The 27,494-nt window shown below is 36.4% G+C and overlaps 1 protein-coding gene across 1 annotated transcript in view; it reads right to left on the bottom strand.

The window, feature by feature from the left end:
• The window catches only part of Sun3 (Sad1 and UNC84 domain containing 3), a 34,776-nt gene extending 8,754 nt beyond the window's left edge, over window positions 1–26,022 (bottom strand). The window contains exons 1-6 of the mRNA XM_076864525.1: window positions 25,901–26,022; window positions 22,832–22,893; window positions 11,723–11,826; window positions 4,794–4,834; window positions 3,153–3,324; window positions 1,908–1,992 (exon numbers count right to left, since the gene is read on the bottom strand). Coding sequence (XP_076720640.1) covers window positions 1,908–1,992; window positions 3,153–3,324; window positions 4,794–4,834; window positions 11,723–11,826; window positions 22,832–22,893; window positions 25,901–26,022 — 586 coding nt within the window. The remainder of the gene's footprint in view (window positions 1–1,907; window positions 1,993–3,152; window positions 3,325–4,793; window positions 4,835–11,722; window positions 11,827–22,831; window positions 22,894–25,900) is intronic.
• Between the last annotated feature and the right edge of the window lie 1,472 nt (window positions 26,023–27,494).

The raw sequence follows: 27,494 nt of genomic DNA on the forward strand, positions 1-27,494 counted from the left end.
ACTGCATATATATTTTAGAATTAGTTTGTCAATTTCTACAAACTTCAAGAGTATTGAGATCTTCATGGCATTGAGTTTTCTAACTCATGAACATGGTATATCTATCCATTTACTTAGGTCTTCTTTTGTTTTATAAATGTTTTTAGTTTTTAGCACACAGATTCCCCACATATTTTGTTAAGACTTATTTCCTATTTTGCGCGCACACACACACACACACACACACACACACACACACATATACTGGTTCAAGCCTCACTTATTCTAGATTTTCTTTTGTAATTTTCTCTGTAAACAATCATGTAATCTATGAGTAGAGAGGTTTTTATTACTTTCTTTCCAATTTGCCTTTTCTTTCCTATCTCTTCCTCTCTGTACCTTTTTTGCTTCCTGCCTTACCTTACTGTTTAGAACTTTTATTACAATGTTGATTAGAAATGGTGAGAGTAGATACCAAGATCATTGTAATGTCATGTGTAGCTAATAAAAAAAAGGAAATTAAAAAAAAAAAAAGAAATGGTGAGAGTAGATAATCTTACTTTGTTTCAAATCTTAGGGAAAAAACATTCACATTTATCTGTTTCAAAAATGAGTGTGATACTAGCTGAAGGAATTTTTCAGGTATCCTTTATCAAGCTGAGGGAAGTTTCTTTTTAGTTTGTTGAATAGATAAGTTGTTGATGCAGTGAGCTTTGTTAAGGGACTTCAGTGGATCTAATTTGATGATCTGATGATTATATTTTTAATCTGTTGGTGTAGAAAGTAAATGGATTTATTTTTCAAAGGATAAACTGGACTTGTAGTTCTAGGCGAAACCCTGCTTAGTCATGCTGTATTATCATTCTTATGTATTATTGGACTCAATTTGATAATATTTATTGAGGGATATTACATGATGATAAAAGGGGCAAAAGTGAAACTTTTAGGCTTAAATGTTTTCTTTCTCATTTTATTTATTTATTTGCAGTGTTGGACATCAACCCAAGACTTTGCATATGCTGTATAAGCACTCTACTACTGCATTACATTCCTACTCCCAGAGTTGTTTTTTTTTTAAGAAGGGTTTTTAACTATTCCTCTAATAAATGTACATTATCATTATCTACTTCTTCTTAAGTGACCTTTGATAGTTTGCATATTTCAAGAATTAGTCCACTTCCTCTAAATTGTCTCTTGTACTTTTTCTTCCCCTCCTCTCTTTTCTTATCCATTGCTCATTGAACACATACTGCTCATAGATTGTTAATAGGCAGGACATTGTAGAGATTACTAAGGTTAATGACTCATAGCTTTAGCTCTTAAGAATTAATTTCAACTGGAAGATATTAAGAATATTATTTTGTAAATGACATTTAAACACTGGTACTTAGTCACTAATAATCCATTTAGATTTATTACATGTATAAGTCATTTTAGTATATAATAATATAAAATATTTTTCTGTTTGCTATGCCTAAAATATTTTCTGCCTTCCCTAATTTCTTTGTGGCATCTCAACTTTTTTTCCTCTAAATATTTATTTTTTAGTTGTACACAATACCTTTATTTTGCATATTTATTTTTATGTGGTGCTGAGGATCAAACCCAGGGCCTCGCATGTGCTAGGTGAGCGCTCTACTGCTGAGCCACAACTCCAGCCCGCATCTTGACTTTCTTTGTGGTCCTTTTAGTTGCATGCTAATGAAGATGCACAGTTTTCATGACCTCTAAGATTTGCATTCAGAAAACATAAAAGACAACCATTTCTAATCTCTTTTTTATTACCTGGTTTGATTAGGCTTGCCCTCTTGTAAGCTACATGTGGATAAATACGTTTTTCTAATAAAGACATTTAAAGAATAGAGAGATCCTACTTAAAGGATTCCTTATTTTTTTTACAATTAGCTTTCCCCATTTTCTATACTCACCAGCTGACTTCAGGGCATAATCAGCCATTTGTACCATGTCCCCTCTCAACTTTTTGAGTACATAATGTACCAAGTTTGACATTTCCTGTAAAAATTGTAAAAAAATTTCTTTTTAACAATATCTATCAACTGCTTGAGTTTTGGCTATTTACTATTGATCTGAACCTAAGTTTCCAATTCTGTAAAATAATAACAGTTTGAACAGCTCTCAAACTGCTTCTGATCTAGCATGGTATATGCATTGGAATGACACTTTCACAATTCTGTGGAAATAGTCCTTCTCAGACAAATGAAATAACTAAAGCTACAATATTTTCAGGGACTCCCCATGGCCACACAGCAAGATTGACCAGGGCCCCTTCTGAATCCCTGTCCAGCACACCATAGCATTCCCCTGTGGAGTGTGAGATAGGGTTGTGCTATGTGAGCTGTTCATTGGTGTCCTAATGTTTAACAATAAAGACTTGAACATTCTGTCCTTATTTGGTAACAATAAAGACTTGAACATTCTGTACTTATTTGGTAACAATAAAGACTTGAACATTCTGTACTTATTTGGTACTCAGGCAGTTTACAAAGAATGGATGATTGCTTACATTAGAAAATTTCCATCCACTTGAATTAATTTACTGAATTCTGAAGGATGTTCTGCTTTTAAAATAAAGAAGTATCCTGAGCAGGTATAGCAGTTCTAGTTCTCACTGTGACAAGTTTGTCACAGTGACAAGGATAAAATGGGCCCAGGAAACAGCAGAAGGTCAGTGTCAGATCTCAACGCATTTCAAAACATAGTGAGGAAGAGAAAGATGGTTGTGCTGGTGTCAGCAGAAGAGAAGCAAAGCCAAGCTTTTGTCAAAATCTGACCTAAATTACTAGCTTATCAGGATGGGAAATAAAAATTTCTTATTATCTAAATATTTGTATACAAATATTTAATTCTAAATACTTTGTTTTTGTGGAAATACATTTTGTACAGATATTTTAATTCTAAACAACACTTTGGAAAATGAAACTGAATCAATTGATTTTTGTGGCAAGTAAGTCATACTGCAATCCAGCATCTTCTTGTGACACAGCACTGGTGAAAAAGTGAGTTTCCCAGGGCAAGCTCTAGTGAAAGTATCAGGGGAGAATATCAAAACAGACAGTCGGAAGTAGGGTCTCAGGGCAGAGGAGCAGTGGGATTAGCAATGGGAAATCCAGTTTAATATCACCCCAGCCTCCCATGCCTCCAGCCCGCCTTGCCTCATCGAGCATCTCTGAGCTGTCCTGGTCCTGGGCAGTGTCTCCTTGGACATTCCAGCTGTAATTGTATGTGCCAGCCTTCATATCTCTAAGTAATGCTTTCAGAACATCTATTTGTTCAATTAAAAATAGAATTTCACGAAAATTGTTTTCCAAAGTCTGGCTTTCCTTCCTGTACATGGAGAATTATAAGGTAAAGAAGTGAGACTTAAAGTCCCTGTCATCTGAGGGTGCTGGGCTTCCATGCCAGCAATGGGAAACATAATCATATGAGGAAGGACAGAGAAGGGAAGGCACGTTTGTCAAAAGCATTATATTTCACTACGTAAAATAATCAAAGGCATTCAGAAGACATGTCTTGAGGGTGTCCTGATGCTTGACTGTGCTCCACTTGGGGCAGGCAAGGCTCAACTTTGATTGTCCTTCAGTTGGGTGACTTTACACATGTGAATCCTAAATCACAAATGTCATACTCTTTCAAATTGAGACACCTTGCATTTCAAGAGCAGTACAAAGCACCGATTTTCAAACTGTGGCCTAGAGTTCTGTGGAAGTTCTTGGAAGTGCTTTCGCTGGTTTTACAGTCTGAATGTGCAAGATGTTGTTTCCAAGAACGTTTTGTACTACTTTTACAGCTTGAAAATTACTCATAAAGTGTATAAGAAAATGTCAAGTGAACAGGTATTTCTTGATATTGATAAAAATATAAGCACTATATCTCTAGTATTTTTCCCAAAATTGTTAAATACATGTTTAAAATTGGGAAAATACAAATATTTCAAAGAAGCAAACAAATTTTAAATTTTGGTGGGCTTTTAATAGTTTTTATTCCATGCAAAAAAAAAAAATCAGTAACAAAATAGAGATCGTATTTGTAATTGTGTGTTCCAAAACATTCTAAAATCATTAAATATATTTTAGATTATTTTAATGGCTTCATAATTCCCCATTACATGAGTAGACTCCAATGTATTTAAATAATGGCCTATTTTTCTCATCTAGGTTGTCTTCCATTTTTTATAATCATAAATAATATTGGAAGCACATCAAATATATATTTTCTTAAGGAATAATCCATGGAAATAGAAACATATCAAAGGGCAAGTAATTTCCTAAAGCAATAAAAATGCTATTTTTTTTTTTTGGTTTACAGAAACATACTTACTATAAAGAAAAAAACACAACAGAGAAATATAAGAAATAATATTTCCCAAAACTTCACTCCTAGAATTTCTCATCATTCATATTTCGTGACACTATGCCTAGCATTTCTCTGTGCACACATTACAGATGGAAAGGAAAGAAGAAGAGAAAGAAAAAATGAAAACAACTCGAGGATTAGAAGTGAATTGGTCTGTGTGTATCATTTCTAATTTATAATTAGTATGTTTAATTTTATTTGAATTTATAAAAGAAAATAGCCCAAGAAAATTGCTCTCCTTCACTCATGCATATATGTTATTTTAAAGCAAACTGCTTTTTTTTTTTATGGGGGAAAAGAGGAAATGGCCAGGAAAATATGTTCTTGACTGGCATGAAGAAATATGGCTTGACAATATGGGGAAATGACTTTAGTTTTATCATTGTACAAAAACATTTCAGCATTTGGAACCACATCAGAGTGACAAATATCTTACTTACTTTAAGAGTTCCAGTTGCTCTTTAGGCATACGAAGTCTGATCTGAAATAAATAAATAAGTAAATAGGTAGACAGACAGATAAATGGTAAGTCATTAGGAATCCCACCTATTTGACTGAGTTTTCTTTTGAAATCACACTTGAACCCTTGAGGCTCAGAACATGAGATGATGGGAGACATAGGAGCATCCTCCAAAGTGTCCACATCCTTCTCAGTCTCACCTGTGCATGGTTATTATACTAGGAGAAGAAGAGTAACACACAGATCTACTTAATAAAGAGGGGCATCCAACTGAAACTCTAAGATGAGGTTATCCTTTCCTGTTTCTTAAAATGATGAAAGTGCTAAACAGGGTCTAAGAGTGGGAGAGGAAGATAGGAAAGGGGGAAGGAGTGAGAGGAAGGGTAAGAATCTAGGATGATTTAGAGCCTAGAGGATCATGCTGAGCCCTTTGGCTTATCCCTGTAAACAAGGAGCCCTGGAATCCTCCATTTCTAAATAAAAAAGTGATGTGATTAACTTTGGGTTAGGTCAGCAATAAAAATCAGAACAGCAGTCGTGTCTAATCTTGACAAGGCATCTGGGTAAGGATTGGGCAGGTGGTGCCCTAGCCAAGATGAGATCAGGGGAAATGAATTTGGTGGTTGGACACACTTGATGTGCGTGGGAGGGAAGCATTATGAAGCATCTGTAAGGAGACAAACAATTGAGAGATGGTATAGGATTGTGGGGTCTGCACTCTGGAAGTGCACAAAGGGCTGCTGCACACCCTGTGCCTCTGTCCAGGATGTAGCCCACTTGCCATTTCCCCCCTCTGAAAAGACCTCAGCAGGGCAGCCAGTGTCTCTGTTCCTATGAGCTCATCCTGTTCTGTCTTTACCAGTCTCTCCCATGTGTGATGGTGACTGGATGCTCCCATTTCAGACACCATAAGATTACTGACCTGGGAGCAACCTGAGCTCCCTACATCCTCCCCATCCAACTGTACTCAAGCGTGGGATTAGCACACACACACATCTACATACTCACACAGGCATACTCAAACACATTTATGCACATTCATATACACACTTTTACACATACACACATGTGCTCTTAGCATACATATACACCCATTAAAAAGCATACATATACACTCACATACACACACATGCATGCACGCCTAGCACCTACTCTAACACAGAATGCTCAAAGAGGGTCTGTGTGGGAGCCAACAAGAGCAGTTAGCAGACAGAGGAGACATGTAAAAAGAGGATCCTGATACAAATGGTCAGCAGCACTCATGGCCTCTGACATTCTTTCTTTCTGGTTCAGAACTCACTTTCGCTGAAATATTTTACTGAACATGGTTTATTGTTGGTTCAGGAGTATGGTACATTTCACTATGTTCAAGGAAAATAGCACAAACCAGAGTGGAGGAATAAAAACCAAGTCTGACTCAAGCAATCAACTCCATTGGATTAATTATAGCTTCCATTGTATAGGATTCTATCAGTTTTTTCCTGAACTTCTGTCCTAAATGAAAATTTCTCCTTCAGTCTGAAAGAGGCATCCATGTACTTATTGGTCATTTCCTTTTGGTAACAAAGCCCACCTTTCAGGAGTTCCAAAGAAAACTCAAAGTGACTGCATGAGGTCTCTGGAGCTGCTATAACAAATGGTTGCAAATGGGAGGCTTGAAACACCAGAAATGATTTCTCTCACAGTTCTTTCTGAAGGCCAGGAGTTGGACATTAAGGTGTTCACAGGGTACCTTTGAAGGCCCTCAGGGAGAGTTGTTTCTTATTTCCTCCAGCTTCTGGGAGCTCTTTTCATTCTTTTTTGTGGCTACATCACTCTAGTCTCAGCCTCTATTCTCCATGTTTCTCTCCTCCATGTGTCTTTTATAAGGACACTTGTTGTTGGATTCAAGGCCCATTATCCAGGTTGAATATTAATTACATCTGCAAAGATCCCTTTTTCCAAATTAAGATCACGCAGACTCTGAGGGTTAGAATGTAGACTTATCTTTTGAGGGGGTCACCTTTCAACTCCCTACAGAAAACATTAATGTTATCTGGGCCTGGAAATTTTGGCTTAGTGTAAAGCACTTGCCTACCATGCACAAAATCCTGGGTTTAATCACCAGCCCCCTTCTCCCCCAACACACACAATGTTATCTGGGAAATATTGCTCCATCTTTCTTCTCTGATTAATTTGCTTTTTTGTTGCAAAGAATCTCAGTTCCCATCAGTTTTTCTCAGTTTGCTCCGTGCAACACAGAGGGACATTTTACAAATGCTGTTGTGCAATGTGTGATAATGGCATCAGGATGGAATGCAGGGTGGCATCCAGGAAAAAAATTAACCTGGCATTTTCTCCCCTGCTGAACAATACAATCTTTTATAGGCTCTCCTCAACATTTTTCTTTTGACAGGGATGTGGATTTGGGAGCTTATTATAGCTAGGTAGAAATTCTCATTTCTAGCTTTTCAGTTTGTTTGAGTAAGTTCCCTATCAGTAGGGGCTGTGTTTTCAATGTTTCTTTTTTCTGTTCTGGCCTTAAAAGAACTATAGAAAAGACACCTTAATTAATTTGCTGATAAACGAATTTGAAAGCTCCTTAAACAATAAAACTTTCTACAGTTTTTAAAATGTTTGTATTTTGCTCCACTCCCAAAAGCTTTTCAGGTTTGATCTATTATAGGAAGGTGTGTGTGTGTGTGTGTGTGTGTGTGTGTGTGTGTGTGTGTAGAATAAAAACATGCAGGACAAAAAATAAACAAGGACATAAAAAAGCAAAGAGAAAATAAAGGTTGGAAAAGTAAAATGATGCTAGAAGCATGTTTGAACATACATGAGTCTTAAATTCTTAGAAGTCATTAGCTATGGGTCATAAATTTGTTTCTGAGAATCATGGCAACTAACTCGAGTGGGAATAGGAATGATCAAAATTCATAGCATCCACAGTGTATAAAACAGAAACAGATTCAGGACTGAAGGTGTAGCTCAATGATAGAGCACTTGCCTAACATGCCCAAGGCTTTGGGTACTATTCCCAGCACCATAAAAATTTAAAAAAAAGAAAAATACTGCAGAGGCTGCTTTGTGTACAGTTTGTAATCCCTCTGCAACACTTCTGGAAATAGGATTGATGTTCCGTTTTCTAAGAACCTATCCTTTCCCGTCCTTCCCTGTGGATAGGCAGCCTCACCACAAAGCCGAAGGCAGGCAAATCCCCAAGAGTGTAAGACAGCCACAGCATCCAAGATGCACAGCCTGCAGGAAAACTGTTTCTGCAACAAAAATGGACTCCTGGCAGAACTCCTGTAGTTAATTCTAATCATGAATTAAGAGAGAATCTGTCTGCATGTGCAGCCAATTGAGCAGATAGAGGATTTACAGCCTCCTGGGGTATAAAGGCAGCAAGTGGAGGCAGCCAAGAGAAGGCCACAGGCAGAGAGAGCCTCAGCTTTATTTGCTTAGCCTTTTAAAAAATCTTCCCTAGTATGGGTAATGCTAGGCAACCGCTCTGCTACTAAACTATAGCCCCAGTACTGTTTTGCTTTATTAAGATAATGTTGACTGCTAACCCAACATTTTATGCCTTAAAACATAGCTCTGATAATTTAGTTTGGACAAATTCAGTAAGGTGTATGAAATTTGGCCATATGGCTGTTAATTTTATTCTCACTACAAAATTCATTAAGATGTTTAATTTTAAACTGTATAACTTCCAGGTGAATACTAGAAGACATAATGATTGCAGTCTGTGTCCCTGGGTAAATAATTAAGCTTGCTGCTTAATGTGGGGCTTTAGATATAAACCAGTTAAATGCTGGAGCAAATAATTTGAAACCATGGTCTTAAATTCATCCTGGAGACAGTAAGTCTATGGTTTCTGAGGCTACACTGTGTGTGACAATAAGATTTCATCCTTCATGTAAGCAGGGAGCAGTTGGCAGGTTGAGTCGCAGCCAAGTCTTGCGTTTAGATTTCAGCTTCAGGATTTGTAGCTGTACAACCTCAGGCTGCTGCATTTCCTTGCTCTGATCCAGCTTCCTAATATTTTCATGGATCTAGTAAGACTCTTCCTAAAGGGTCGTTTTGAGGCTAAAGTGAAACATGTATTTGATGTGCTTAGGACTGGTTCTGATGCATGACTGTTATCCTGATCTTCATGGTGGGAGAGTAGAAAGCATATCTAGCTTTTTTGAAAAGGTGTATTAAGTCATTAACATAAAAAGATTACCTTGGAATTGCAAATACTCCATGTTTATCTTTCTTTTAGAAGTGTATATTATAGTGACGCAGCCACATCAATGTTCATAGCAGCTCAATTCACAATAGTTAAACTGTGGAAACAACCTAGATGCCCTTCAATAGATGAATGGATAAAGAAACTGTGGTATATATACACAATGAAATATTACTCAGCATTAAAAGAGAATAAAATTACAGCATTTGCAGGTAAATAGATGGAGGTGGAGAATATCATGCTAAGCAAAGTAAGCCATTCCAAAAAAGAAAGAAAGAAACGAACAAAAAAAAACCAAAGACTGAATGTTCTCTAGGATAAGTAGATGCTGATCCATAATGGTGGTGGTGGGGTGCGTGGAGAGAATGGAGGAACTTTGATTGGGCAAAAGAGAAGGAGGGATGGGGAGGGGGCAGGGGGCAGGAAAAACGGTGGAATGAGATGAACATCATTACCCTAGGTACATGTATGACTGCACATATGGTGCAACTCTACATCGTGTACAACCAGAGAAATTAAAAGTTGTTCTTCATTTGTATATAATGAATCGAAATGCATTCTGCTGTTATATATAAGTAATTAGAACAAAAAAAGAAGTGTATCCTAAGTAAATAATCAAAGATGATTTAAGACACTTAGCCACAAGATGTTCATGTTTATAATACTGAAAAATTAGAAACAGTTCAATTGTTCAGATGTAGGTATTAATTGAAAATATTATTTATAAGCCATAAAATGATATTATAAAATAATATCTAAAGACATGTTTAATCTATTGTTACTAAGCTAACCAAAGCAAGCTATGGAACAGCATCTACTGCATGTAGCTTGGGATCTATAAAGTGCTCACATAGAACTAAATCACAATCAGTCCCCAGTGATTTCTGATGGCTTTTGTATGTGTGAAAACCAGCATAACACTGGGGCAAAAGTGAAAGGATTGTAATTAATCTTCAACTTCAGTCTCATAAAAATACTGTCCTTAGAGCCTTTAGGCACTTTTTAAAGATAAAACACTGTTGAGGATGATGATCAGAGGGGTTACCCAACACTCAGGCCCTAGTAGCCCCTGCCAGACATATTTATAAATGTATTAGGGTATTTCAGAAAAACAGAACTAATCTGGGGTTATGTGTGTGATTTTCTTTTAAGGAACTGGTCATGCAACTGTGGGGTTTGCAAGTCTGAAATTGTCAGGGAAAACTGGCAGGATGGAGATCCAAGTAAGAGTTGATGCTGTAGTTCAAGTTTAAAGATCATATGGAGAGCTGGGGTTGTGATTCAGTAGTAGAGTGCTTGCCTTAAATGTGTGAGGCACTGGGTTCAATTCTCAGCACCACATATAAATAAATAATAAAAGTCCATCAACAACTAAAATGAATAAAATAAATAAAATTTTAAAAAAGATCATATGGGGGCAGAATTCCCTCTTTCCTAGGAGATCTCAGTTTTTCTTTTTCTTTTTTTTCTTTTGAGCTACACAACTGGCTGGATAAAGCCCACCCATATTAGAGAGGATAATCTCCTTTATTTAAAGCCTATTGATTACATGTTAATCAGATATGAAAAACTCCTTCATAGTAACATTTACATTGGGCTTGAGCAAATATTGAGGCATTGTGGCTTAGCCAAGAAGACATATAAAATTAACCTTCACAATGAGGGTAAGTCATAAACAGACAATAACTGGATCCTGTACTATCCACCCTGAATGTTCATCTCTGTTTTATTGGAAATGAGCTAACTATCTGGCCCAGCTCCCAATGGCTTGGGATCTGGTCTTTGCTGTGAGGATGCGTATAGTGTAGGAGTTCTGTCAGAGGCTAACTCCCTGTGGAGTTTCCACAAGACTGTACTTTTGTCCAGGACTTGAGCTCAGAGATTCTCAGAATATACAGAGAGAAACATTTTTTATGATTTGGAGTGATTCCAGGTGTCAGCCTATGAACTTCCAGGGAAATGTTTCAACTGGCCTTGAATCCTGCAGGAACCATACCTGTGCAATTGCCTTTCTTTAGGGATTCCACATGGCAAAACACATTGGAATATAACCATTTCTGGAAGAACTGGGAAGTAGAGGATGTCAGAAGACCTGCCTTAGGGAAAAGGGCAGGAAGTATATCTAAGCACTTAGGTCCAGGGTCAGGATGGAGCCACCTTTGTGTTAAAAGGTCAGCACATGTGTGGACGCAAGTCAATTCATCTGCCTCTTCCCATGGTGCAATGGAGACCAAGCCATGGATCCATCAACTTTTTCCCTCTCGTTTTTTGAGGCCTAAGTACAGAATGGATAAAGCTCAGTGTGAAATGTTAGGGAGGTGTGCTTGGGCTGGGGTGGACCAGAAGAGGATAGATAGTCAAGGACTGGCCTCCATCTAAACCCACTGAGATCAAACTAGCTTCAGGGTGAAAGAAAATACTATACTGATCAGAGTATCAGAAAATTTAACAATAAAAATTGATCTGCCATTTTTCTTTAGGCTGGAGCTTCTAGTGGGGTACTTGTAGGGATCAGAAGCTGTGGAGAATTTTTGGGTCCTCTTTGGAAACTACTTAAAAGAACTCTTCTTAATATATTATTTCTATAAGATAATCTCACACAAAACAAAATCACATACTGCAAACTAGACCCATCCTGTAGCATATTAAGTTTTAAATGAGTGACATACAACAATAACTTAAAAAAGCATCACCTGGTAATTATAAAGTCTTGAACCATATTCTGCAATCATGGCATATAATTGACTGGATTTCTGATGAAACTCTGTTTGTTTAAGCCACTGATGGTTTAGAAGTCCTGTTACAGAAAAGACAATTCTGATTAAAGAATTTATCTGTAAATATTTTACATGCATTAACAGTTTTTTTTTCTAAGCAGGAGGACATAGATAGATAAGGCAAATAGCTACTCTATAATGTCCTTGGGTAACAATATAGAAAATGGCAGAACAAGACATTCAAAGAATCAGTCATCCACAGAAACAATTAGAGCACAAAAAGACTAAAAGGATTAACTCTAGAATCCTGTTCTACAGCAGATTTGAGATGGGAGAGGAAAAAAAAAAAAAAAAACCAGTGAACTTGAAACTGGGACTATTGAAATTCTGTAGTCTAAGGAACAAAAAGATCAAACAGGCACTGCGGCAGTCCCTGAAGGAGGAATGTGAAAGGGACAGAAAGAATATGTAAAGGAATAATGGCTGAAAACTTTCCAAATTTTATGGAAAACATGATCTACATATTCAAAAAGTTCATTAAACTCCAAGTAGACAAACTTCAAAGATATCCACACGACAACAATTTACACTCAGACTGTTAAAAGACAAAGACATAGAAAAAAACCTGAAAATGGCAAGAGAGAAATGCCTGCTCAGTAGGATTATCACTTGCTTTCTCTTTAGAAGTCATGGAGGACAGAGAGCAGTGAGATAATATAATATTTAAAGTGCCAAAAATAAAAAATAATGACATGGGTGCCAAAACAATAGAAATTATATATCTAGCAAAACTATCCTTATAAATGAAAATAAAAATTTAAGACATTCCCAGAAAAAAATCAGAGCATCATTATCATTAAACCTATCCTATTAAAAAATGCTAAGGGGGGGGTCCTTCAGGCAGAAGTGAAAGGATGTTCAAAAAAGTAATTCAGTTCCATATAAAGAACTCAAGATTTTTCTGTAAAGGTAACAACATAGGAAGAACAGCATCATTGAATTTTTGGTTGGTAACTCCTTTTAAAATTTCCTACATGATTTAAAAGACAAATGTACAAAACATAATTATAAATCCATATTAATCATACACAGCATATAAAGAAGCAATTTTGACAATAATATAAAGAGGGGAAGAGTTATAGAGAAATAGTATTTTGATACTATTAAAACTTATTTGCTATCAACTCAAATTATTGTTATGAACTGAGCATATGAACTGAGCATGTTCATATATAACTCCCATGGTAAACACTAAGAAATTATCTACACATGTAATAGAAGATAAAACAGTATACTACAAAAATCAATTAAACACAGAGAAAGGCAATAACAGAGGAAATGAGGAACAAAAAATAGTATATAACATAGAAAAAAATAAAAAGTGAGGCTCAGTGGTACATGCTTGTAATGCCAGTGACTTGGGAGGCCAAAGCAGAAGGATAGAAAATTGGAGGTCAGTCCTGGCTACTTAGTGAGACCTTGGCCCCTCTTATCCTAAGAGGGGCCAAGGATGTAGCTCAGTGGTAGAGCACCCCTGGGTTTACTTCCAAAAGAAAAACTAAAATTAAAAATAAAATTTTAAAGAAGGCAGAAAAAACCCTTTCTTTAATGTAATTTAAATGTAAATTAACTAAACTCTCCAAATAAAAAGTAGAGACTGTCAAAATGGACTTAAAAACATGATTCAACTGCTCATATGAGACTCATTTTAGAACCCAGTCTGAAAACTATTTGTTGAAAAAAATCAAAGAACTACATAAATAGAAAGGGAATCCATCAATCCATGTTCATGAGCTGGAAGATTTACTATGGTTAAGATGGCAATGCTATCCAAAGCTATCTACGGATTCAAAGCAATCTCAATTGAAATCCTACCAATATAATACTGGTATAAATAATAGATGCACAGAAAAATTGGATAGAATTATGAATCCCAAAATAAATCTATACATCTATGGCCAAGTGAATTTTGGGCAAAGGTACAAATACTATTCAAAGATTTCTATGAGGAAAGAATTATATGTTTTAATAAATAGTGCTGGGTTGACTGGATATTCACATGCAAAATAATGAAGTTGGGCCGTTACCTTGCAACATACACAAAAACAAACTCAATAGAGATAAATTACCTAATATAAAGGCTAGAACTACAAGACTACTACTAAAACAGGATAAATATTCAGATTTGGGGTTTGGCAATTCTTCGACAAGACACCAGCAAAATTATAAACTTTGTGCATCAAGGACATTATAAAAAAGTGAAAAGACAACTCACAGAATTAAAAAATATATTTTCAAATTATATGTCTAGGAAGGGTTTTAATATACAAAGAATATAAAGAATTCTTACAATTCAACAATGGAAGGACAAAAAAAAATTCAAAAATGAGCAAAAGGTAAATAGACAGGTCTTCAAGGAACACATAAAAATAGCCAACAAGCTCATGAGAAGATGCTTAACAATGAAACTGAAAACACCATCAAAAACCTACCAATGGGGGCTGGGTTGTGGCTCAGCCATAGAGTGTTTGCCTCACACATGTGAGACATTGGATTTGTTCCCCAGTACCACATAAAAATAAATAAATAAACAAATTAAAGGTATCATCCATCTACAACTAAATAATAACAATAACAACAAAATAACCTACCAACAAAGAAAAGCTTGAGATCAGAAGGATTCTCAGCTGGGTTCTACCAGACCTTTTTTTTAATGTAAATTTTTAAAAATTTATAAATGACAGCAGAATGCATTACAATTCTTATTACATATATAGAGCACAATTTTTCATATCTCTGGTTGTATACATAGTATATTCACACCAATTCGTGTCTTCATACATGTACTTTGGATAGTAATGATTATCACATTTCTACCAGACCTTTAAAGAAGAACTAACACCAATTTTCCCCAAATTATTCTATGAAATAGAAAAGAAAGGAACCCTTCCAACACATTCTGTGAGCTAGTATCACACCTTGATACCAAAACCAGACAAAGATACATCAAGGAAAGAAAACTGCAGACCAATATCGCTGATAAACATAGATGCAAAAATTCTTAATAAAATACTTGCAAATTACATACAAAAACACATTAAAAAGATAGTGCACTATGATCAAGTGGGGTTCATCCCAGGGATGCAAGTTTGGTTCAACATAAGGAAATCAATAAATGTAATTCATCATATCAATAGACTTAAAGAATCATATGATCATCACAATAGATTCAGAAAAAGCACTTGTCAAAATACAGCACTGCTTCATGTTCAAAACACTAGAAAAACTAGGGATATCAGAAACATATCTCAACATTGTAAAAGCCATATATGCTAAACCCAGGCCAACAACATTCTAAATAAAGAAAAAGAAAGCACTCCCTTTAAAAACTAGAACAAGATAGGGATGCCCTCTTTCATCGCTTCTATTCAACACAGTCATTGAAACTCTAGCCAGAGCAATTATACAGAAGAAAGAAATTAAAGGGGTACGAAGAGGAAAAGAAGAGCTCAAACTATCCCTATTTGCTGATGACATGATTCTATGTTTAGAAGACCTAAAAACTTCCACTAGAAAACTTCCAGAAGTCATAAATGAATTCAGAGAAAAGTAGTAAGATAAAAAATTCATACCCATGAATCAATTGTATTCCTAAATATCAGTGATAAATCAGCTGAAAGAGAAATTAGGAAAGTATCCCATTGACAGTACCATCAAAAACATAAAATATTTGGGAATCATATAACAAAAAAGATGAAAAATCTCTGTATCAAAACCAATAGAACTCTAAAGAAAGAAATTGAAGAAAATCTTAGAATATGAAAATATCTCCCATGTTCTTAGGTAAAAAAAGAATAACTGTTGTCAAAATGGCCATATTACCAAAAGTGCTACACAGATTTAAAGCAATTCCTATTAAAATTCTAATGACATTCTTCATAGAAATAGAAAAAGCAGTTTTGAAATTCATTTGGAAAAATAAGAGGTCCAGAAGAGCCAAAGCAATCCTCAGTGAGAAGACTGAAGCAGGAGGCATCACAATACCAGACCTAAAATTATACCACACAGCTATAGTAACAAAACAGCATGGTACTGGCATTAAAAGAGACATGAAGAAAGAAACAATAGAAAAAATTGACAAAACTAAAAGTTGGTTCTTTGAAAAAATAAATAAAATCGACAGACCCTTAGCCACGCTAACGAAGAGAAGAAGAGAGAGAACTCAAATTACCAGCATACGGGATGAAAAAGGCAATATCACAACAGACACTTCAGAAATACAGAAGATTATCAGAAATTATTTTGAATCCTTATACTCCAACAAAATAGAAGATAGTGAAGGCATCGATAAATTTCTTAAGTCATATGATTTGCCCAGATTGAGTCAGGAGGATATTGACAACCTAAACAGACCAATATCAATTGAGGAAATAGAAGATACCATCAAAAGACTACCAACTAAGAAAAGCCCAGGACCGGATGGGTATACAGCAGAGTTTTACAAAACCTTTAAAGAGGAACTAATACCAATACTTTTCAAGCTATTTCAGGAAATAGAAAAAGAGGGAGAGCTTCCAAATTCATTCTATGAGGCCAACATCACCCTGATTCCTAAACCAGACAAAGACACTTCAAAGAAAGAAAACTACAGACCAATATCTCTAATGAACCTAGATGCAAAAATCCTCAATAAACTTCTGGCGAACCGGATACAAAAACATATCAAAAAAATTGTGCACCATGATCAGGCAGGATTTATCCCTGGGATGCAAGGTTGGTTCAATATACGGAAATCAATAAATGTTATTCACCACATCAATAGGCTTAAAAATAAGAACCATATGATCATCTCGATAGATGCGGAAAAAGCATTCGACAAAGTACAGCATCCCTTTATGTTCAAAACTCTAGAAAAACTAGGGATAACAGGAACATACCTCAATATTGTAAAAGCAATCTATGCTAAGCCTCAGGCTAGCATCATTCTGAATGGAGAAAAACTGAAGGCATTCCCTCTAAAATCTGGAACAAGACAGGGATGCCCTCTCTCACCACTTCTGTTCAACATAGTTCTCGAATCACTGGCCAGAGCAATTAGACAGACGAAAGAAATTAAAGGCATAAAAATAGGAAAAGAAGAACTCAAATTATCACTATTTGCAGATGACATGATTCTATACCTAGCAGACCCAAAAGGGTCTACAAAGAAACTATTAGAGCTAATAAATGAATTCAGCAAAGTGGCAGGATATAAAATCAACACGCATAAATCAAAGGCATTCCTGTATATCAGCTACAAATCCTCTGAAATGGAAATGAGGACAACCACCCCATTCACAATATCCTCAAAAAAAATAAAATACTTGGGAATCAACCTAACAAAAGAGGTGAAAGACTTATACAATGAAAACTACAGAACCCTAAAGAAAGAAATAGAAGAAGATCTTAGAAGATGGAAAAATATACCCTGTTCATGGATAGGTAGAAGTAACATCATCAAAATGGCGATATTACCAAAAGTTCTCTATAGGTTTAATGCAATGCCAATCAAAATCCCAATGGCATTTCTTGTAGAAATAGAGAAAGCAATCATGAAATTCATATGGAAAAATAAAAGACCCAGAATAGCAAAAACAATGCTAAGCAGGAAGTGTGAATCAGGCGGTATAGCTATACCAGACTTCAAACTATACTACAGAGCAATAGTAACAAAAACAGCATGGTACTGGTACCAAAACAGGCGGGTGGACCAATGGTACAGAATAGAGGACACAGAAACCAATCCACAAAACTACAACTATCTTATATTCGATAAAGGGGCTAAAAGCATGCAATGGAAGAAGGATAGCATCTTCAACAAATGGTGTTGGGAAAACTGGAAATCCATTTGCAACAAAATGAAACTGAATTCCTTTCTCTCGCCATGCACAAAAGTTAACTCAAAGTGGATCAAGGAACTTGATATCAAATCAGAGACATGGCGTCTGATAGAAGAAAAAGTTGGCTATGATCTACATACTGTGGGGTCGGGCTCCAAATTCCTCAATAGGACACCCATAGCACAACAGTTAATAACTAGAATCAACAAATGGGACTTACTGAAACTGAAAAGTTTTTTCTCAGCAAAAGAAACAATAAGAGAGGTAAATAGGGAGCCTACGTCCTGGGAACAAATCTTTACTCCTCACACTTCAGACAGAGCCCTAATATCCAGAATATACAAAGAACTAAAAAAATTAGACAATGAGATAACTAATAACCCAATCAACAAATGGGCCAAGGACCTGAACAGAAATTTCTCAGAGGAGGACATACAATCAATCAACAAGTATATGAAAAAATGCTCACCATCTCTAGCAGTCAGAGAAATGCAAATCAAAACCACCCTAAGATACCATCTCACTCCAGTAAGATTGGCAGCCATTAGGAAGTCAAACAGCAACAAGTGCTGGCGAGGATGTGGGGAAAAGGGTACTCTTGTACATTGCTGGTGGGACTGCAAATTGGTGCGGCCAATTTGGAAAGCAGTATGGAGATTTCTTGGAAAGCTCGGAATGGAACCACCATTTGATCCAGCTATTCCCCTACTCGGTCTATTCCCTAAAGACCTAAAAAGAGCACACTATAGGGACACTGCTACATCCATGTTCATAGCAGCACAATTCACAATAGCAAGACTGTGGAACCAACCTAGATGCCCTTCAATAGACGAATGGATAAAAAAAATGTGGCATTTATACACAATGGAGTATTACTCTGCATTAAGAAATGACAAAAATCATAGAATTTGGAGGGAAATGGATGGCATTAGAGCAGATTATGCTAAGTGAAGCTAGCCAATCCCTTAAAAACAAATGCCAAATGTCTTCTTTGATATAAGGAGAGTAACTAAGAACAGAGTAGGGACGAAGAGCATGAGAAGAAGATTAACATTAAACAGGGATGAGAGGTGGGAGGGAAAGGGAGAGAGAAGGGAAATTGCATGTAAATGGAAGGAGACCCTCAGGGGTATACAAAATTACATACAAGAGGAAGTGAGGAAAAAGGAAGAAAAATATAAGGGGGAGAAATGAACTACAGTAGAGGGGGTAGAGAGAGAAGAGGGGAGGGGAGGGGGGAGGGGGGAGGGGGGATAGTAGAGGATAGGAAAGGCAGCAGAATACAACAGACACCAGAATGGCAATATGTAAATCAATGGTTCTGCAACTGATGTGATTCTGCAATCTGTATATGGGGTAAAATGGGAGCTCATATCCCACTTGAATCAAAGTGTGAAATATGATATATCAAGAACTATGTAATGTTTTGAACAACCTACAATAAAAATTAATTTAAAAAAAATAAATAAAAAAAATAAAACAAAAAAAAGAGACATGAAAACCAATAGTACAGAATAGAAGACACAGAGACAAATCCACATAAATACAGTAGTCTCATACTAGACAAAGGTGCCATAAACATACATTGGTAAAAAGATAGCCTCTTCAACAAGTGGTGCTGGGAAAACTGGAAATTCAGATGTAGCAAAATGAAATTAGACATCTATCTCTCACCCTGCACAAAACTCAACTCAATGTGGATCAACTACATTAAACCAGAGACCCTGCACCTGCTAGAAGAGAAAGTAGGCCCAAATCTACTTATGTTGGCTTAGGAACTGACTTCCTTAATAACACTCCTAAAGCTCAAGAAGTAAAAATCAAGAATCAATAATTGGGATCATATCAAACTAAAAAGCTTCTTCACAGCAAAGGAAATGATCAATAATCTGAAGAAAGAGTCTACAGAATGGGAGAAAAATCTTTGCCACCTATACCTCAGATAGAGCACTAACCTCCAGGATATACAAAAGAACTCAAAAACTCAACACCAAAAAACAAATAACAATAAATGGGCTAAGGAACTGAACTTCTCAGAAGAAGAAATATGAATGGTCAACAAACATGGAAAAATGTTCAACATTTCTAGTAATAGGAGAAATGCAAATTAAAACTATACTGAGATTCATTCTCACTCCAGTCAGCATGGCAATTATAAAGAATACAAGCAACAATAAATGTTGAGGAGGATGTGGGGAAAAGGTACACCCATACATTGCTGGTGAGACTGCAAAATAGTGCAACCACATAGTGCCTGGAAAGCACTATGGAAATTCCTCAGAAAACTTGAAATGGAACTACCATTTGACCCAGCTATCCTACTCCACAGTATATACTCAAAGGACTTAAGATCAGCATACTACAGTGACACAGCCACACCAATGTTTATAGCAGCACAATTCACAATAGCTAAGCTGTGGTACCAACCTAGATGCCCTTCAGTAGATGAATGGATAAAGAAAAAAAGTGGTATATATACACAATGGACTATTACTCAGCCATAAAAATCAATGGCTTTATGTCTTTTGCCAGTAAATGGATGGATCTAGAGACTATAAAGCTAAGTGAAATAAGCAAATCCCAAAAAACCAAAGGCTAAATGTTCTCTGGATACTAACACACAACAAGGAGTGGGGACGGAAGAAAAGTTCAGTGAACTAGACAAAGGGGAATGAAGGGAAGGGAGGGGAAATGGGAATAGGAAAGACAGTTAAAGGAATCAGACATAACTTTTCTATGTTCATATGTGAATATATCACCAGCACAAATCCACATCAGGAATAACCATAAAAATGAGATCCTAATTAGAATAAGTTATATTCTATATATGTATAAAATGTCAAGATACACTTTACTGTCATGTATAACTAAAAAGAACAAATAAAAAAAGAAAAGATGTCTAACTTTAGTCATTAGGGAAATGCAAATCATAACCACAGTGAGATACCTTTGCATGTCTACCAGGATGGATATTACGAAAATAAATGGAAAATAAAATGAGTTGGAGAGATGTGGAACAATCAGGCTCATCAATCATTCCCACTGCTGGTGGGAATTCATAGTGGTGCAGCCACTGTGGAAAACAGTCTGCCAGTTCTTTCTTGGCAACTCCACTGTTACGTATGCACTCAAAAGAATTGAAAGCAGATATTCAAACAAACACCACTATCCACAATAGCACCACTATTCACAATAACCAAAAGGTAGAAATAGTCCAAGTGTCCATCAGTAGATAGAAGAATAAATAAAATGTAGTACATACCTAAAACAAAGTATTATTTAGGTATGAAAATGAATGAAGGACTGACTGATACACCCTACAATATGCATGACCCTTCAAAATATTATGCTAAGCCAAAGAAATGAGACAAGAAAGGACACATGTTGTATGATTCCAAAAGAAGTAAGTGCTTAGAGACAGAGTACAGATTAGTGGCTACCAGGGTCTGAGTAGAGGGGAAATGGGGAGCAAACTACTCATTGGATACAGGGTGATTCCTTTGGGAGGGATGAAAATGTTTAGTGAGTACAGAGAGGAAGTGATTACACAATATTGTGAGTGTACTAAATGCCTCTGAATTATTCATTCAAAAATAGTTAATTTGGCTAGGGTTGTAGCTCAGTGGTGTGGTGGATTGCTTGCCTGGCATGTGTGGGGCACTGGGTTTGATCCTCAGCATCACATAAAAACAAATAAATAAAAATAAAAAATGTTTGGAGCATGGTGTTCCCTTTAAAAAAATAGTTAATTTTATATTATGTAATTTCATCTCAGTACAGAACAAGAGTATCAGAATTCAACTTAATCCTACTGAAATCATTAATGCATCAGTAGGATCTAAAATGGATCTAGCACATTTGTTGGTAAATTAGCCAGCTTGAAATTAAGAAAATAAAAATAAGCAGTTTGTATCCAAGATATATGTGTATCTTACAAGATGTTGCTATAGTTTGTATAAGTGTTCCCCAAAGGCCAAGGCGTATCTTTTCTCTCTCTTTCACTTGCTCTCATCACATGCTCCCACCATGATGTACTGCCTTGTCATCAGCCCAAAACCAATGGGCAAACTGGTCATTGTCTGAAACTTTTGAAATTAATAAGCTTAAAACAAACCTTTCTTCTTTTAAGTTGATTATCTTAGGTATATTGTCAAGGCAATGTAAAACTGACCAACACAGATGTCAGAGGAAAATAAAATATAATTTCTAGAGTGAGAAATATTCTGAACATAAAAAGCACTATTTCCCACACTGTGTGTACCTTAGTCAGGCACTGAAATGGAGCCAGAATAAAATAGGTTTATATCACTACATATGAGCCTGGGCCAGAGCTGTGAGGATACTTCATCCATAGGGATGGCAAGACAGTGGTAGCAGCAACCAGAGGGGGAAGAAAAGATGAAGGTAACAGTTTCAAGGTTAACTGAGATGAAGAAAAGACAGCCAGGAAACAAAGCAAGTCATGAAGTGTGCAGTTCTTACCAGAAACAAGAACATTCAAGACCTAGTAGAGATAACCTGAGTTGGGAGGGGTGCTTTCAGTTCACTAAAGCTACAGTTAGAGGATGCAGCCATGCTCACTTCGAGCTGATGTAGGGTCAGGCTAAGGCAGCAGTTCAGGTATACATATGCAGCAACAACAAAAACAATAATAGTGCACAGAATACTGTTATATTATAAATAACCTTTTGTGGAAATAACCAAGTTGAAACCCTGGTTTCAGTAGGAATTCCATATCTTAAGTTGTTAACACATTGAAGAGAAACTTTCTAATGTCCACGGGTTGTGATTTGTAATATTGGTCAGTCAAAAGCCAAAAACTGCCTGTAAAACAGCAATATCCTTGGAACCATGTGATGACTAAGTGTTTGGTTGTCCAAACTGAGCCCCCCAATTTAGAAAATATAAAATGTATTTGCAATAAATAAATAAATATAATTTGCAATAAATAAATGTAAAATGTATTAAGGACTCTAAATTTTACAGCAACTTCTGTTATTTTAAACTACAATTGTAAGAGAAAAAAAAACTTTTTAAAATTTTCTATAAAGAAACATATTTCCAAAATATGCTTCCAAAATGTGCAGTTCCCTTACAGTGTTTTCTGTGGCACTTAATTACAAATATAAGCCATTCCACTGAGATCTCTCTTACTGTACAGATATATCCTGTGAAACTGCTTTAAGGATCAATAGTTAAGACTTACCCACAAGAAGAAAAGTAAATATAAATATTATACTTAAGATAATCTTCCATGATCGAGTTAACCTACAAAAAAAAAAGCCAGTAAAAAATAAAAGAGAAGAAGAATTTTACAGTGTAATCCATTACTATTAAGCTTTAACTTGGACTTTAGCCACTACTCCCAAGTAAACATGCTTGCTATTCACATTCATGCTTATTCTACATAGATTCTGTGAGTTAACTTAATCCCTAATCCATTATTCTTGAAATAGAGAGAAAATAATTTTCTTAAGGTGCACACATCCATAGTTTTATGTTCCTTATTCACACATATATAACTATGGTCATATTATATGCCTATCTATATTCTTTAAATGCTGATGAGAAAAAAATAAAGACAGGTATCCTGAAAGTCTCAAGTATGGCTTTGATTTTGTAGGAATTAGGTATTAAACTAAAGTACAATGATAAAAATTATTTAATAAATTGTTAAGTCATCATAAGCCTCTTTCCACTTTGCATTAAGATATAGATAGCATGTACACAGAAGTACACAAATAATAATTGTATAGCACATCATTGTGTGACGTAGAGCATCCTCAGTGCTGTGGACTCTAAATTGCACTCCTGGACCCCTGCATACAGATGTTGAAGCACTCCCCACACCGTGTGACTATATTTGAAGACAGAATCTGTAAATGTCATAGGGAATGTGCAGGATTCTTTAGGGGCTAATTGAGGTTAAATGAGTTCATCTGAGTGGGCCCTAAATAGATAGGGCTGAAGTCCTTAGAAGAAGGGGAAGAGGACGAGACCAGAGCATTTTGTCTCTGTGCACACAAAAGAAGGGCCACACAAGGACATAAGCAGATTGTGGCTGTCTGCAAGGCAGGAAAGGAGTCCTCACCAGAAATTAAATCAACTGGAACCTTGATCTCTGCCTCCAAAACTCTAAGAAAATAAATTTCTTCTGTTTAACTCTTCCATCTATTTTAAAATCATAGCTCACATAGATGAATATACCCGGTTCATCAGAAAGCCCTCTCATATCTATGTCTTCTTCCTCTGAAGGTAACAGCTCTCTTGAGCTCTATCCCAACTAGGTGTGCTCAGTTTTGTCTTGTACCTAGGTGGAACTCCGTGTGTATGTGCTCTGTCTTCCTCTCAGCATATGCTTGTAAGTCATTACGCTGTTGTGTGTGGTTGTGATTCATTCATTCTCATGACTCTCTAGTCTCCCACCATGTGGATATAACCCTGGTGTCTATTCTAATATCGATGGGCATTTGGGACTAGGACAATTATTTCACAAATATTCTTAAGCAATGCTACTATGGACATTCTTATACATGATTTGTTGATGAACACCTGTATGCATGTCATTTAGGTGTATTCCCAAGAGAGGAATTTCTGGGTCATAGGATATGTGCATATTTAACTGAAGCAGATTTGCCAAACAGTTTTATAAAGCAGTTGTAGTCATAACCTTTTCATACTCAACTTTTTTTTTTTTTTTTGGTGGAGTTAAGGATAGAATTCAGAGGCTCATGCATGCTAGGCAAATGCTCTACCACTAAGTGACATCACCAACCCTCATACTCAACCTTTTAAAAAAGCACTAAAGGAAAAGGGGGTTGCTTAAATAATTTGAGCAGAACACAAGGCTGTAAGTTGGAAGCAACAGGGGAAGATCTGTGTCACAATTTAGGAAAGACTAGTGACACGCTCCCAGAACATCAATTCTCTCAGCACTTTGGTTCACCTACTGGCTCTGAACTAGTCTTCATCAACTGAAAAGCACAATTCCCTGCCCAGGTCTATAAGGAATGTCTAAGAAGATAACCTTAAAGTCTAGAAATGATGTGATTCATATTTAGATACGAGTATTTCCTTAAATTTTACTTAATTATGTTCAACTATCATTAAACATATTACTTAATGTTTTTTGAGTTAGTTGATGAAATGTTGTACAGATTTACTCTTTACTGATCTACTCTTGAGTTATAATGTCAGTTGAGCTTTGTAAACCTACAGCTTCAATACACAGGGAGACTTAGAATGAGTCACCCAGTTCCTTAACAGAAGTTCTAAATGCCTCACCTCCCCCAAAGTAGCTAAGAGAGTTTTCCTCACTCTTACTTCCAGAAAGTATGTTCTTGAAATCATTCAATCCTTTAATTATTACTGGTCATATAGGAAGTGGTAGAGCTCACTATCTAAAGAAAGGTATTCAAAGGTTAATTATGGTCTCTTCTGGAGGACTGATTTGATTAAAATTATTATATAATAATATTTATCAAAGATTGATTCATCTTTTTTTTAAAGCCTGACTGCCAGGCTCTGTTTTGCAAAAGTCCTTCTATGCCTTCATCTAGCCTGTGGGATTCTGGCATTTGAGCAAAGCATGCTTTATTATTGACTGATTTTAAAATGCTGTTTTTCTTGTACTTATAACTCTGTAGCAATTCTTACATTTTTTACACACAGTTTTGTTTCTATGCAAGTGCTTTATTGGTACTATTGGGATGATTATTTCATTATTTTCAGTTTTCTTGTCCCATCAGGCAGCATAATTGGCCCATCCAAGTGGACAGGGCTTCCCTGCAAACTCTGTCCAGAGACTATGTAATGTTTACAAGGGAAACTCAGTTATTAGCTCAAAATGTGTATCCATTATCAAGCGGTTTAGTCAATTCTCATCTGAGAGTATAACAAATGCCACTCTATAGTTAGCACTTTCTGTCCAGCATTGAGCTCTGCATACCATGGAGACTGGATAGTTAGGCCTTCAGTGAAAATTGAGTCATCTCTAAGGTTTAAATTACTGCTACTGAGGTTCATATTTTAAAAATATGGCTTCTCTTTCATGGTCCTTGTCCCCAGACTTCTATAATTAATCTAAATACCACTGACATAGAAAGAAGAGAGCATGCCACAGGAAACATGGTGACTGATAGAAACTGGAAATGATTTTCTCTAAAAGGAAGTTAAAACATCTGTTCAGTTATTTTCCAGGTAAACAGGGCACAAACTACACACATGACATGTACAACATAAGCTCTTACAGAAACCATTCTGTGAAGTTACATACCCATTTCCATCAGGGTTTTCATGCTCTGAAAGCAAAACATTAAAACTTGCACTGCTGCCAGGTTCTTCAGAATGACCTCGAAAAAACCGTGCACCCCTTCTCATTTTTGTTCTGCCATTCATCTTCCCCCACCAAGTAGCATAGAGCTCATGGAATGAAAGATACCATTTGTTGTCTCTTTCCTATTTTGTGGAAAACATGAAGCTACCCATAATAGTTTTGGGTTTGTTTTAGGTCTTCTTACTTCACAGGTATTTCTCCTTCAAGGGGGAAACTGTGAGTGAGCAAATTTTGAAAAGCCCATGACTCTTCTATTGCATCATTCTCTGTGACACCTCATAAAGATAGACAGGCTACCACGCCCATCCAGGTGCTTAATACACAGTCACCTCTCTGCTTCCCATTTTTTGTTGTACCATATTTGAAATCCACTGAGTAACATAAAGGTTCCCCCATGTACCTGCTAGTTTGCTATAGCAAATCTGGATATTTTGCTGTTTGCTTCAGTACTTAAAAATATAGAGGAAATACAATGGAAGATCCCCCCAAATATACCCCAGTCTCACACCTTTCCTTTTTTTCCCCACAGATAACTCCAACCTGAAAATTGATATACTCCACTCTCATGTGTTTTGTGATATTTTACAACATAAATATATATCCACAAATGATATAATTTTTTCATGTTTTCTGTTTTTTTCAGCATTATATATCTTGAGATATATTAGCCCAGGTCATTCCTTTTACCTGCTCTTTGGGTTTCATCACATATAAATTATAATTCATTTACACCTTTCCTACTAATCCTTTACACTTAGGTTATAATGCTCAGTGCATGGTTTTGTATATACCTAGGAATGGAATTGCTAGATGAAAAGATTAGTTAGCTTATTTGGGGTATATAATTCTAGAGTGATAGCTATTTTACTCTCAGCAGTTAATGGCATCTTAATCTGTTAAAAGTGAATTTTTTGGAGTGATATCAACAAGATGACAGAAGAGGGCCCCTGCTTGTATCTCCCCATAGCAAAAATAATTTGGTAGATATTGTGGGGAAAAAGGTTTATATGGGAGCTCTGAGATCCAAGTGGGAAACTGTGAAACCCCAATGGATCCTTAAACTGAGGATGGTTATTCTGAAAAGGCAGACCCATGCGCAGGTGGCAAGATCATGGAACATGGCCCCAGTTAAAGACCTAGAAATAGTCCTTCCTCCCTTGGTTTGGATATAGCCTCTTAGTTTACTACTTGGGAAGAGTCACACCCCCCCCCATGCCTAGAATCATAGACCTGCTGACTTCAGTCCTACATGTGGACATCAAAGTAGCTTATGACCCACTTATAGCACTTCCCATAGTTCTGCCCACACAAGAACAATGCAGTAGACACACCTACCTACATGCCTGACATAGGCATGGCAGTCATTCAAATACAGATCCTGAAGTATCTATGCAACCCAGCTCTAGACCCCCTCAGCCATGATCTGGGAGTCATTCAGGTTGCTAAGACAACCAGAAAGAGACATGCTCACTCATGTCCCCAGGGGCAGGCCACTGAGTTTATTCCCATAGAATATACTGACAAAGGTATGCAA

Source organism: Callospermophilus lateralis, chromosome 1 (genome assembly GCF_048772815.1).
Source record: "Callospermophilus lateralis isolate mCalLat2 chromosome 1, mCalLat2.hap1, whole genome shotgun sequence".
Taxonomy (NCBI): Eukaryota; Metazoa; Chordata; class Mammalia; order Rodentia; family Sciuridae; genus Callospermophilus; species Callospermophilus lateralis.